The sequence below is a fragment of the Colius striatus genome, chromosome 2, assembly GCF_028858725.1.
Source record: "Colius striatus isolate bColStr4 chromosome 2, bColStr4.1.hap1, whole genome shotgun sequence".
In the NCBI taxonomy this organism is placed as follows: Eukaryota; Metazoa; Chordata; class Aves; order Coliiformes; family Coliidae; genus Colius; species Colius striatus.
In genome coordinates this window covers 71,658,277-71,672,361 of record NC_084760.1, presented here as the reverse complement: position 1 = coordinate 71,672,361, position 14,085 = coordinate 71,658,277, and the positions used below count along the sequence as shown (strand labels likewise).

The 14,085-nt window shown below is 36.7% G+C and overlaps 1 protein-coding gene across 1 annotated transcript in view; it reads right to left on the bottom strand.

Annotated features, from left to right (window-relative positions):
• FMN2 (formin 2) overlaps positions 1–9,473 on the bottom strand; it is a 162,061-nt gene extending 152,588 nt beyond the window's left edge. The window contains exon 1 of the mRNA XM_061989984.1: positions 7,919–9,473. Coding sequence (XP_061845968.1) covers positions 7,919–9,473 — 1,555 coding nt within the window. The remainder of the gene's footprint in view (positions 1–7,918) is intronic.
• Positions 9,474–14,085: the final 4,612 nt, after the last annotated feature.

Here is a 14,085-nt window from a genome sequence, read left to right as displayed (position 1 = left end):
GTCAACCTAGTTAAGGTCGCATATGTCATAGATATAATGAAAGGTAAGAATGTATTTTACATATCACTAAATATCTGTCAGAAGACAAAGTTTTATAATAATAAACAATTTCTTACCTATAATAAAGCAGTGGCACACACTACAAAATACCTTTCTAAAAATATAAAGATGTGCCCTCCCACAAGATTATATGTCATGTCTTCTTTCACCTTGATTTCTTTTCAGATTCTAATGCAACAATATTACATGTTAATACTGTTTCATATTACGGAGGTACATTGCTGAAGCTTCTCAAATTATAGTGGTTTTTGATAAAAGAGAATCTATATAGGTCTGTCTATCAAATCTTTTAGGCACCATATGCATCTTTGGCAATTTTTATATTGTGTTTTCTGGGGGCTTAGGTTTCTCTCAGCAAGTATTTAATTCTGCCCATCTTTATCCTTTTAATTTCTGTGGTGATTTGCAATGTGAAGACAGTATTCAGTGCCAGGTTCTCACAGGCTGCTGGAAAGCCACAATTCTTTCTGTCTAGCTTTTTAAAATAAGAATCTCTTCTGATGTCTTTTTCGGCAGCTGTTACTAACAGAATCTTTTGTCAGTCCAAACTGATACACACTATTCTGTACAATCTGATTTTTAAAAATTTCCTTATTCCCAATGGTTCTACATTTCATTTGACAGTTAATGCAGTTTGCCCTGTTTCTACCTTAGAATCAAATCCAAGTATTTCCTCAAGCAGCCACAATTCCCAAAATACAGTTGAAATAAACTAGGAAACCTCCGAAGTGGGGGACAAATAACAAATTTATTTCAGCCTACTTATTAGAGCCCAAACACACCTTAGCTTTCTTTCCTCTCGTGTGTATCTAAACACTATTTTTCATGCAACGAGTCAAGACAATATAGCACATTGAGAAATAGTTGAGGTAATAGTTGAATTCATCAATGAAAGAAATGAAGATCCAGTTACAGCAAGGGAGACACACTTAGGTTTTATTCAGATTAAGTCAATTTGGATTAAGAATGTATTTTTGAAAATATAGTTGTGCATGTATATGGTTTTCTTTTTCATGGAATGTAGTTCTAATTTTCTGGGTTCTTTTCTTATTTTCATCTTACCAGTTTTTGCCATGGCTACAAAGAAGAAAAGCTTTTGTATATTGTGATAAATATTAAAAGATCAGCAGTTATTAAAGTTGGAGGAGACTGTCAGATTTTGGTTGCACATGACAAAAATAGTGTTTGGATACATACTCTCTATTATGAATGTTTTGGGTTTTTGGGGTTTTTTTCCCTTATTAATGAAAACCACCTTTTGTCCCATGACTGCTTGCAGATGTTACTGTAATTAATCATAGTGTTACCACAGCGTTGACTTATTTTGTACAGTGATTTTATTTTTTCTTTATCAGTGCGAGGGAGAGGAAAGGATACGAGTTTTTTTTCCCCTGGGACATATTACCTATTACATATCTTCAGGGGACATCTGAGCCAGATCTTGGAATCACATAAATTCTAGAACAAAAGCTGCCTCCTGTAATTACTTCCACAGTAAAGTTATCGATGTTTCCTTCTTATTCAAATTCACATCAGGTTCAGAGCTCTGACACTCCTGATAGATTTCGTATAGATCGTGAGACCAAAAAATTCATACTTTTACTTCTAAATAAGAATGCCTCAGTGATAAATCTCATTTGTGATTAGGCTTTCATGCTACTGTTTATCTGTGTATGTCAAGACACCAAAAAGAATAAGTTATTCGGCATTTTTCTACCTCTAAATTTATATATTTCCATTTAATTTTATATATATTAGGATTTACTTTTAAGTCTCATTTCCACTGCTTCTTATTGTTGCAAAACTGGTGACTTAATGGTTCTATCATCTATGCATCCACAGAAGAAAGAAGTCATATTCCCTATTTATCTGAGAATAAAGCAAGGTTTTGCATCGGAAAACGTAATCCACTTCCTATTCACATTCAGAAAGCCTAGCAATTTCCATCAATGTGACGGAAACTTCTTCTGGACAGCAGCAATATGGAAATAAAATGAAAAACAGTCATTTTGTACTCAAAGTAACAAAGGCCATATTGTTATTATCCCTAACTTCCTTTGTATGAACTGCAATGTAGGAAAGCTGGAAGCTTTTGCTGCTTAGAGCAGCTTCTGAACTCACTTTGTTGTCTTTTCTAACATAATGAAATGGAACTGGCCTTGTACTATCATATGACGATGTGGGAATGAGGCGACACAATGTCAAGTCCTCATATCCTTTCCATTGCCTACCTTTCACGGCTTCTCACTGCTTCTGCCCTGTTCCCCTTGTATCAACTCACCTCATCCTTCCAGAAATTGTATACACAGTAGCAAGTTTCTGGAAGCTGTTGTATTCCACCTAGCTGCTTACAGAATGATGCTTTTAAATGTACCTCAAAAGAAACGAAGCTGCAGTCACAAAAACACACATACGCTTCATCACCACATAATGTAAGTCCAAATTTTGGCAGGAGCAGTTTATACAGATAGACTTGACCATATCCTGAGTGTGGTTAAACTACAGCACAGACAAAATACTTTGTATAATTAGTTTTTTTGCATTTTCTAATCTCCATGATTCACATTAGAACTTGATCTCTCATATATAGGCAGCCTAAAAATACTCCAAGAGATGCTTATCAGTTCCAAGTTTGTTTTTCTTCAGGCCACGCAGTATGGAGAAAAACATAAGACTTATTTTAAGAAATAGCCTTTCTCTTCAAAAAAGAAGCCTTTGCACCATTTTTATACATTGAAAAAAAGACCAAAAAAATGATAGGCATTAAATAATTTATATGTTTTTAAAAATAAAAGCTATGATTAGATCCAAGAAATATACTGAAAATTAAATTCTGCATAATTATTCCCAAAGGAATAATCCGCTGATCTTCTCACAGAAATGAAATCACTGAAACACACACTGTCCTTTAATGATCAGTTCTAGCTAGATCCCATCTGTAATGGGTATTATACTGGTACTGTGTCTGAGATCCATGGAATGCTGCATGAACCTCCAGCTGTTCCTTTTGGTTTTTTGCTTTGTGCCTCCAAAGGAGATCAGCAGATAACTTAAACACTACATTTCTGCTCCACACACGAGTCAGACCACAGAACAGAGCTGCTGCTGAGAAAGAGATTGCCCGAGAGATGCGTCCACTCAACCCCATGACCAAAATCTGCTACTCTTAAAGAAGTTCTAGATAAAGATCAAAGCATTAATCGTAAGACCACATCAAAACGAGCCTGTGACAGCACTACATTCTGGTGACGTTACTTATGTTGCTCAGATTCCCATATTGCAGTGCTGGCACAGTAACATTAAAGCAACTTAACAGCACTCAGTAGTCTTTCAATAACATATTGCAGTCCATTTTGAAACCATTTTACTGTTGTTGGAGTGCAGCACTGCAGCCCTTTCCCCTTGTCCCTCCATACTTGGGTTCACTAGGAAAAAATAGAAGGAACTTTCTCTTTGGATGCTTACTAGCAACTCTCAGTGTAGTGTGTATTCCCATATCACATGAAGAGTTACTGTTGGGTAGCTCTTTTAGTTAGGAGAGGCTGCACTGCCCCAGCATCTGACTAAAACATTGTTTGTATTACTGCTAAGAAATATCAGTGAAACAGTAAATCATAAGTAGTCTTAAATAACAGTTACATGATAAATAGTCTGCTTGGGATACCAGTAGGTAAAAGTGCATCATGTGAAACACAATTTAAAAAGTAAAAAAACAACAAAAAACCTCCCAAAAAACAGTCTTGAAAAAGTGTCTAAGAAGATCTACTTTATGTCTCAGAAACAAACTCTTGTGTATTTTTTCAAGTTCTCTCCATAGGACTCAATAGGACTCAATAGAAAATGAGATTATTAAGCAGGTATTCTTTATTGCAGCACCAGGGAACACGGGGGATTTCTCCAAATGGGCCCATCTCAGCCTTTGGATTTTCAGCTTATATTTACAACAAACATGAATATTCATCATGTTTCCAGGAAAGGGCCCACTCACAGTCCTGTCTTGGTCCACCCAAGTTACGCCTCTATCTTGTTTCTTTTGGTGTTCTCTTGCTTCCTTCAGTGGTCATTAGGGATACCTGTTGGATTAAGATCCAAACTTTCCTTGCAATGTATTTTTATTCCTGGATCCTTGGACAGGATGAAAAGTGGCCTAAAACCTCTGCCATCCCAGATAACAGTTTTCTTTAGGACTAGGCAGGCCTTGTAATTATCAGTGGTGTAAAATGTCCAAATGTTCAAGCGTGCAACTAATGTAATAGCTTTGCCATAATAATTTTGTTTAGGTACATAGCAGTTTTGAAACTATCAGTGCTAAGCAATAGTTATGTTACAAGAAATAGCTGTGTCTTTCTAATAGATCTGTTTGTGGGCTTACAATATGAGCAGTTTCATAAAACTATATGTGCGATTTTCTAACTAATATTGGAAGTTTTAATAAGCGAGCTTCCATAATCTAAACTTACTTATCTACCTATGAATCAGACCATGAGCACAGAAACACAGGATTGACTACAAGTTTTGTTTGATGGTAAATAGGACTTTTTACTTATTTGTCTCTTGTTTACAGATAGATCCCAAGAAATCTAAATCTCTGAAGATAAATTTAAAGATAAATTATCTGTTTGAAAGAAATTCATGCATCAGCTGTGTTACAGTCAGCCAACAGAGATTAGAAAAGGTTTGTCTGGATTGAGTTTAATTACCATCTGGGGCAGCCAATGGGACTCCTACATTCAGTTTATGTAATAGACAGCCTCACTAGCTCCTCTGCAATTGCTGCACCCCAAATTAATATGAAGATAAACTCCTTTTAATGAAATCAATCTATTAGCTATTCAGTTTCAGTTATGTTAACATTTGGAAACATCACTTTGATTTTCCCACCAAAGTATTTTCTTACTGTTAGTACAAATGATTTATTAACACATTCAAAATGAGAGAGCCAACTGTACTCATTCAGGTTTCGCTCTTGTCCTCCTGGGATCTCAATATGAAAATCATGGCTCCACGGTGTACTAGGTAATCTAGAACTTGCAAATTACTGGCATTGCAGTTTCAAATATAGCTGTCCTCGTGAAAACAGAAATAAATCTGATGCCTCAATTATAAAATGCCTATAAATTTGTCTATACCACATTCTTAGCTAATGCATCAAATTTGAAACACTATACTTTGCTTACTTCTTGTATAAAGCCAAAATAAAATTCTCTACTATTCCAGTTGTTGGCTTCCATCTACATTTTACATTAAAATAGGCTTAGGAAAGTTTGTGCGGATTGTTGTGAAAACCAAGTGGCACACAGCCAAGATACACCACAGTGCAAAAGTAGGCCAGTCATCCGCATAGAACCTGCTGTCAGTAAAATCAATGACTAAAGTGTTGTGGAATATTTTACTTGATTCTAGCTAGAAATGCAAAACAACACTGCAGTCACTGCACACAGTAAGATGGGATTTAATGCTCTAGGCAAGAAGCTGATTTTTTTTTCATAGAAATAAGACACTATAAAAAAAATGTTATTTTTAAAACCATGAGGATAATCCAAAAATTAGTATGTCTCATGCACACAATTAAACTACAACATTTTTCAAAAGCAGTATTCAAATTACAAGGAAATTATTTCTGTAACTGTTGCTGAGTATATTGATTTAAATAAAGAGACTTTTCTGCTCTTACAGCAATGACAGCCAGTCTGTGGGAATACGAATTTGTTTCATTTAATTACATTACTTGTTATTTCTATATTCCGGATAATTTTCAGTTTGTAAATCTATTTTTCAAAATAAGAAGAATGACTAAAAAGAGAGGAAGTGTTATCATGTCATTTCCAGTTTCCTCATTTCAAGCTTTTCTGCATGAACTGAAAGGTATAATTGTCCTCCGGCTGTAAAGACAGCTGGTATGTATATGTAAATGAGGGTCACTGTAATTTCCATTAGAAACAGAACTACTGTTGCATTGGTCATTAGTCCCTTCACAATAATAGTCTTAAGTGTTGGTGGAAAAACACTATAAAGAAAAAATTATTAGTAAGTAAATCAAAACCTTGTGAGAAATGTGAAAAAAAATTTTCTCCTGGAAAACAAGTCCTTAAAAAGTAATTCCGTGTTCTTGAAGTTTGTCACATAAAATTCATTTACATCATAGACTTTATTTTTTATTGTAGTGCTAATTACTGATGATGTAATTTAAAGCCTTGCTCTCTCAGCTTGAGTTGTCAAATGTTGAAAGGCAAAAAAAAAAACCCAATTGTGCTTTTTATATGCTATAAATCTGAAAGTAATGATTACTTCAAATCATAAAACTTTAGATAGGAATATCTGAAATTAAATCTAAGAACACAAGTGGAAGGAATTTAAAACATTTTCAAGATTACAATCGAGGATTTCTGTTCAAATCAAAGTATTCTTGTGATTTGAATCTGAGAAATTTTGTTAATGGCTTACTCTGAATCTGCTGCTGTGCAAAAAAGCCACTAATTTTTATTTCTGTTTCCAGACAGGTTCATTACCACTATTATTGTGAGTCAAGCAGAGAAGAATGTGCACAAAGAAAGGAACCATGAATGCAAATTATTACAAGTTATATAATTTCTAAAAGGCACACTATAAAACAAGATAGTCTTCTTATGCAAAAGAGCTGTTGATGGCTTAACTGCTTTATTTACATGTGATTTTTAAATTTTGTCATTGTTTCCTTCATAAACAGTACTAGTTGTTTAGTTTTCATAAAAAGACAAAAACATTCTCACTGCATTTTTTTCCAATAGATCGGGTATATATAGTTATTGTGCTCAGGCATCTAGAACAGACTTCCATTCAGAATAAACTTGATTATAGATGCAACTGTTTGACTCTTGTAAAGGATGCTTGTAGGGCATGCTCTCTATATTTTATGAGGTTTTTCTACAGTTTTCTTCTGTGAAAAATAAATAGAATATGTTGCTGAGTCTCTTCTGTATATATATCTCCTATGTGGCAGAGGCTGTCTCTGCTGGTGAATACATTAGCTTTATATAGAAACTACAGATGGGGGAAGGGAAAGGGGTAAAAAACCTAAAAGTATGGGAAAATATAACCACCTGTTTATGCTGTTTCATTTGTAAACTATATTCCTGTGTGTTTGTGAGAATATGCAATCTGCCTAACAGGCAAGGTAAAAGAATGCTTTCTAGAATGAGTTACTTTACGTAGCCAGAGCAGGAACCTGCCACTGCTACCAGATTGTATACAGTTTCCCTTCTCTGCTCCATTTTATGCTGAAGTCATTAACATTTTTCACTCTCCTCTTTCCGCCTTCTGAAGAGGAAATTGGTTCATTTCTGCAACACTGTCCATCTGTGCTTGCACGACTTTTTCGTTTTTGTAATAAGCTAATCCTTATCACTATTTCAGTCTAACACCAGGTGCAGTTCTCAAATATTTACAGTACATCAGAACAGTGCCTAGCACAAGAAAACTCGTAACAGGGCCACAGTTACAGAAAGCTTCACATCTGAAAGGTCTGCTTATGCAGAGAGCTGGTCTGCCTACAATAGTACAGCTCTTAGCATATTCACCAAGAATAATTTAAGCCATCCAGCTTTTTCCTAGAGGATTTAGACAAAGGAGAAAAGCAGAAAGAAAAACTTCAAAGAGTTATGCACTTCCTTTCCTGGCAGTACTGCTAGGCTAATGCTGAATAGAGAGGTTATGCTAATTAATGAAATGCAATTGTATTGTAAGATCAGGCTGTCAATTTTAAAACTATCAGCACAAGTAAAGACAAAAGTACATGCAAAGGGCTGAATTCAAGTATTGAAAACATATTTTCAAAGACTTTCTGGGGGAAAAAAACAAAACCTTAATACATGTCACTCACCTGAAAAGACATTGGGAAATGTCTCTGTAGAAGCCTGCACCCCTGAGGACTTCCTTGAATGAGTCAAAGGCACTCTTTCTGTTTGAAATTTCTCTCCAAATCTCTTGTGCTCCAAGTAGTCTGCAGAGCCCGCTTTCTGTGTTATTTCACATGTGTGATTAGATACCTCTTCTGTCCAGTCTGCAGAACGGCTAAATAAACCAGCCAAACTAGCAGACCTCTGCTTCTTGATTGAAACTTTTTTGTGGAAGGACTCCTGCCTCCTTGTAAAAAGTGGGCTCTGGGACGGAGAAGGAGAAGGTGAATGGTTGGGAGAACTCAGTTGCCTAGTTGTGGTTTTGATGTAACAAGGATTAATTAGATAAGGCTTAAAGCATCGGGAACCAAATGTTGGACTGTTTGCTGTCCCCTCAGAGGACAAAATGCTATTTTTTATTTCCGTGGATAAACCGTTATACAGGTCCTCTTGACTGGCTGACACTTTTCCTTCCTGAGTCTCAGCAGCATGTCTGCACCTTGCATCTGAAATACCATCCTCTGTTACTGAGCCCTGGAAATCAACAGCCTGCACTTCAGCAATTTTAGCCTCAGCATCTGCTACTGAGGTTAGGAAAGGTTGTGTGGAGACGTATGTCTGAGATTCATTTTCTACTGCAGTTCTATTTAAATCTTCTATGTCACTAGCTACAGCATCCACTCCAGCAATAAGCTTTTCCTGTTCTTCAATCAATAGCTTACGTTCTTGTGTTTCAATTAAACCGTTACCAGGAAAGGCTGTGCCATTTACCACTTCTTTTAGTTCACATTCAGTTGCACAGGAGATGGGAATGTTTTCGGCAATTTCAGATATCGCTGGAAAATCCCCCTCAGTGTCTGGGCTCCTCTCTTTGTCAGTAGTAGTTATTGAAAAAAAGCGTTCAAAATCTAAGGGGGCTGCTTTTGAATTTGCCATGTGTTGACCCATTGTTTTGGTGACAAGGTCCTCAGTTCCAATGTTAATTGCCCCCTGCTGCTGCTGCTGCTGCAGTCTAATAGCTTGCTGGATATCAGAAAGCAAATCCTCTTGTTCTGTGGCTGAATGGAAACTGTATATATCTGTATCAGAGCCAGAGCTGGTCCTTTGTCCATCCTGTGTCTCCACAGCAGCTGGGACAGTTTCATTTCTGATTTCAAAATGTTCAACATCTGTGTCTGAGAGACCCCCTTCATCTGCAGAGATGCTTATATCTGGAGTTTTGGTAATGATTGAATGAGTACTGTCCAGCTCTCCAGCCTGCAAGGCCTGGCTTTCCAAAACATCCTCCCGTGAACTACTATTCCCATCTTTAGCCTTAGACAGATTTTTTCTGATCCTCAGGTTTGAAAACACCGAAGCCCTGGAGTCCGACTTACCCTTCTTCTTACCAGATTCACTTCCTTTTACATGCTTCCCCAGTCCCCTTCTGCTTCCTGATACCTTCTTTGTGCCATCTGTATCCCTGGGCCCAGAAGCATCCTCTCCTCCTTCATGCACATCACCTGTATTTTTCTTCAGCTTCCCATCTTGATTCCCCATGATTTTTCTCTGTGCAATGCTTTTGGTAATCAAGCCATGCTCCCGGATTTCATTCCTTTGGCCTGATGGCGAGATCCCCTCTAGCGATCCAGGTTTGTTTTCAAGCGGTAGTGATGCAAGTGAAGCGAATGCTTGCTGTGTCTCTCTCCCATCTGCTAGAGCTGCCTTTTTGCATAATGTGCTGCTTGCACTGGGCTCCGTTGGGACATGCTCAGTACAGCACTGAGAGCTGCAGACAGCTCCTTCCAATGGCTGCTGCTCACTGAGCTGCCTGCTTTCCAGACATCTGCTGCACTCTTTTTTCTCTGGGAAAGATTCTGTGAAAAACGCTTCTTCTATCACTTGTTTTTCCACAGTTTTTATTGTCTGCATTTAAAGCTCAGTTCCTCACCAAATAATTTATAATATCAGGACTTATTGTTGAAATGTTCCTGGAGGGAAAAAAAAGGGGAAAAGGGAATAAACACAAAAGTTAAAGCAAGGTCCTTAGTTAACAATTCTATAATTGTTCTGAAGTAGTTTAAATGAACAGACTAATAGCTTTGGAAAGAGAAATATTTTGACTATTTAATAGTTTATAAGGTGCTTAAGCATATGCTACTTTGACAGGTTATACAATACCCTTGATGATTTACATGTTTACTTTTTAAGGGCCACCAAAACACAATACATAATTTTGAAAGGAGATTCACTCTGAAATCAGATAGAAGAAAGATAATAAGTTCTTTCCACAGTTTCAAAGAGTTGCACTTAAAATTCAATGCATTATGGTAATTAAACTATAAAAAAACTCTCCCACAATCTGTATTCTGAGAAGGTAGATATACTATTATTCTCACAAGAACCAACTCATCAATATTAAAACCACTACCATTGTTTTTTTCCTGATAAGAACATCTGGCATGAAACAAGATAAAACAAACAAGTAAAATAGCAGCATTCAAGTACTACTAAGGAAAATGATACAGTAAAGCATTCCTCTATTTCAGCATACACATTTAATAATTGCTGTAGACAGCGTTACTTGCTAACTATTTTGGAAGCATATGCAGTAGTTTTAGTAAGTTGCTGCTTTTCCGCTGCTTTTGGTTTAGATGTATAAGCTTCAACACTTCACAAATTCAGTTTCCTGAACTTCCAGACAGGTAGTCTCTTACACTTTTAAAATTTAAATTTAAAATAACTGAAAGAGAAACAAAAAGGCATAAGAATGCCAAATTGCCAAGTTGGATCAGTTCAGCAGTTCAATATCGTGGATCAACTCCAGCCAAGAAGTAATTAGTTAGATTTCTCTTTATGATTTGTCAACTTTGAACTGTCTGGTCTATTTGGCTTAGTTTCTGTGAAAGACTTTATGCATTCTTCATGCTGCATGTATTCCTCACACTTCTGAGCTTCTTTACTGTCAATTCAATGCTTAGAAGAATATACCATTCCAGGGAAATGCATCCTAATAATTTATCTAACTCTTACTTTTGTAAGAGTTACTTCTTCTCTTAAGAGTTAAGAGTTACTTAAAGAGTTTTGTAAGAGTTACTTACTTCTCTTCCTACCAGAGGTCTCACTTGATTTCCTCTGCCTTAATATATATTAAAGAAGAAGAGTATCACTCACACTTGCAGGTCCTCCTCTCCTGTTTTTTTTAAAGACATGATAAATACCTTTACAAAATCTAGGTTGTGGGTATTGTTAAATATTTGCCATTAATTCATTTTTGAAAGAATAGCACTGTCAATAATAACAAACAAGTAAATTATTTTGACCTGTTATATTTTTTTTTCCTTGTGCTTCTTGGTCACTTACTGTTCTGACGTAAGCCTTTCCCTGAGAGGCCTATGGCTCAGGCACCAGAAGCCTATAGTTTTGGTTTGGTGGTTTTTTTCAGTTTTCACTTATCTATTTTAACTTTTTTTTTTTCCCCATTTTTAGCATTCAGAAATATACTAGCAAGAGTTAGGGCAGCAAAACTTGTGAAAGCATATAAAGTGATTTTGGTTTTTTATTCCATTCCTTCTTTTGCTTTCTGTTATCCTACTTAGTTTCTAATTTGTTGCAGTATTTCACCTTCTATGTCATTATTTCATATTTGCAAAGGCTTTTGAAAGCTCAGGTAATTTCAGTCTGCTTGAAGGCACACAGTAAGGATTTTCTAACTTACAGTTTCAGAGAACCATAATAGTAGAATACTGCCTTGATGAGTACTTTCCCTGACTAGAACTGACAAGGATCTAATCCTTGGTTACAACTGGAGTACTTCTAGATTTCAATGTCATTTAAAAGCTTCTCTCTCACTAAAATTTGTGAGGAATTAACATAGTACAGAAGTAACAAAAATATATAATGGGATGAATGGTTAAAGGAAATGTAGATCTAAGTGTGGTATTCTGAAATATTCCCTTTCCTTCCTTATTTGTAAACTTGCATTACAAACTAAACATACTCCCTTTACAATTAATGATGATAATTCACCATCAAGCAATTACACTGCAAATTATACTACAAAACCAAACCATTAAAAAAGCTAGGTTTGTAAGACAGTCAAGTTAAAGAATGATCTTTGCTTTTTATTAGAAACTAGAAACTTATCATGGTTAATTGTCTGAATGGAATGTTGTATCCTAACCAACATGGATTCTGATCCGGATTTCTGATGTATATGGTGAAAAAGCATCATCAATATGGGCAATTTATGTTCACAGAGGTGTGCTTATTCACATCAAGGAATTCACTCTAGTTATTCCGTATGAGACAGAAAAAAACAAACCAAAACCAAAAAGGAGTTTAGGGGCAAAACATAAATTACCCCCAAAGTGACAGTGATAGATACAATTCTCAATCGGTATTTGCAGGAAAGCATGAAAGGTTAATATTAGGTAAACATAAACCCAAATGTTAATACTTTATGGGTTCATTTATTCTCAGGAGTCTCCTAGCTTCTGAAGAAAAACACATTGTTAAAAGTCAACAAGAAACCTGAATGTTCTGGTATCTGATGCCATGAAGAAGCCAGTCAGGACTCAATAGCCAATGAGACTGTTAAGCAGGTATTCTTTATTGCAGTGCTGGGGAACACGGGGGATTTCTCCACCAAATGGGCCCATCTCAGCCCATTTATAACAAACATGAATATTCATCATGTTTCCAGGAAAGGGCCCACTCACAGTCCTGTCTTGGTCCACCCAAGTTACGCCTCTATCTTGTTTCTTTTGGTGTTCTCTTGCTTCCTTCAGTGGTCATTAGGGATACCTGTTGGATTAAGATCCAAACTTTCCTTGCAATGTATTTTTATTCCTGGATCCTTGGACAGGATGAAAAGTGGCCTAAAACCTCTGCCATCCCAGATAACAGTTTTCTTTAGGACTAGGCAGGCCTTGTAATTATCAGTGGTGTAAAATGTCCAAATGTTCAAGCGTGCAACTAATGTAATAGCTTTGCCATAATAATTTTGTTTAGGTACATAGCAGTTTTGAAACTATCAGTGCTAAGCAATAGTTATGTTACAAGAAATAGCTGTGTCTTTCTAATAGATCTGTTTGTGGGCTTACAATATGAGCAGTTTCATAAAACTATATGTGCGATTTTCTAACTAATATTGGAAGTTTTAATAAGCGAGCTTCCATAACCTAAACTTACCTATCTACCTATGAATCACATCAGTATAGTACACTTTAAAAGGTAATACTGTGTTCAATATTCTACATGAAAAAAAGAGACTTTCCACAGAAAGTAAGTGGAAAAAAGAGGAGGGCTTAGGTGTTCAAGAAGGACGTTTCACTTTTAAGATTAAGCATACCACATTCTTGTCACCAAACTGAGGCTAGCTATGATACTGTCTGCCTACCTTATTTAACAATTACCAATGGCAGGTCTAAGATCTCCTCCACATCTCATTCTACTCCAAAGCTCATGAGATACAAATACCAACACTCAAAGGGAAGTCAAAATTTACAGCTCAAGATGCACTGTCCTTTCACTCCCAGAGATTTACACATTAACACATTCCTTTTAGAAAAGCAAGCTCCTGATGTGACATTGTGATTATTGCCACTTCCTACAGCATCTCTAGAAAGGTGTCCAAATCCCCCCCAACACTGTCTTCCCTACCCTACCCTACTCTGCCCTGCCAAGAGGGAAAGGTCTACTGGCAGCACCAATTGCCCACACATGGGCAGAGCCTCCTGGAGCACAGCCAAGGAAGGCAGTGAACTGCTCCTCCTGACAGATGCAGAGAACAACCATCCCTCCCATATTCCTCACAAAAAGGTTGAGTGACCAGTTGACATCCTGTTACTTTGGGCCTGTTGCAAACATGATCTGTGTGTGGGAACAGAGGCGTGGCTAGGGGATAAAGGTGGATGAGTTTTTACCATAATTTATTTACCGTGATATTTCATTCTGCTTTCAATAGTAGTCTTAAGCAAGTCCCTACAGAGTGAAGAAAATAATATGCACTACTGTCACTGCTGCAAACTGTGCCTACCAGAGGATAAGCATTTGGGGCAGGGTTCTGATCCCAGGGAAGGATTTGAACCACAAGAGTGCTGGTAGCAAACATAGTGTCTAAAATATCACTCTGGCAATAATGCTGTGGCTACCAGTGCAGAAGCACTAT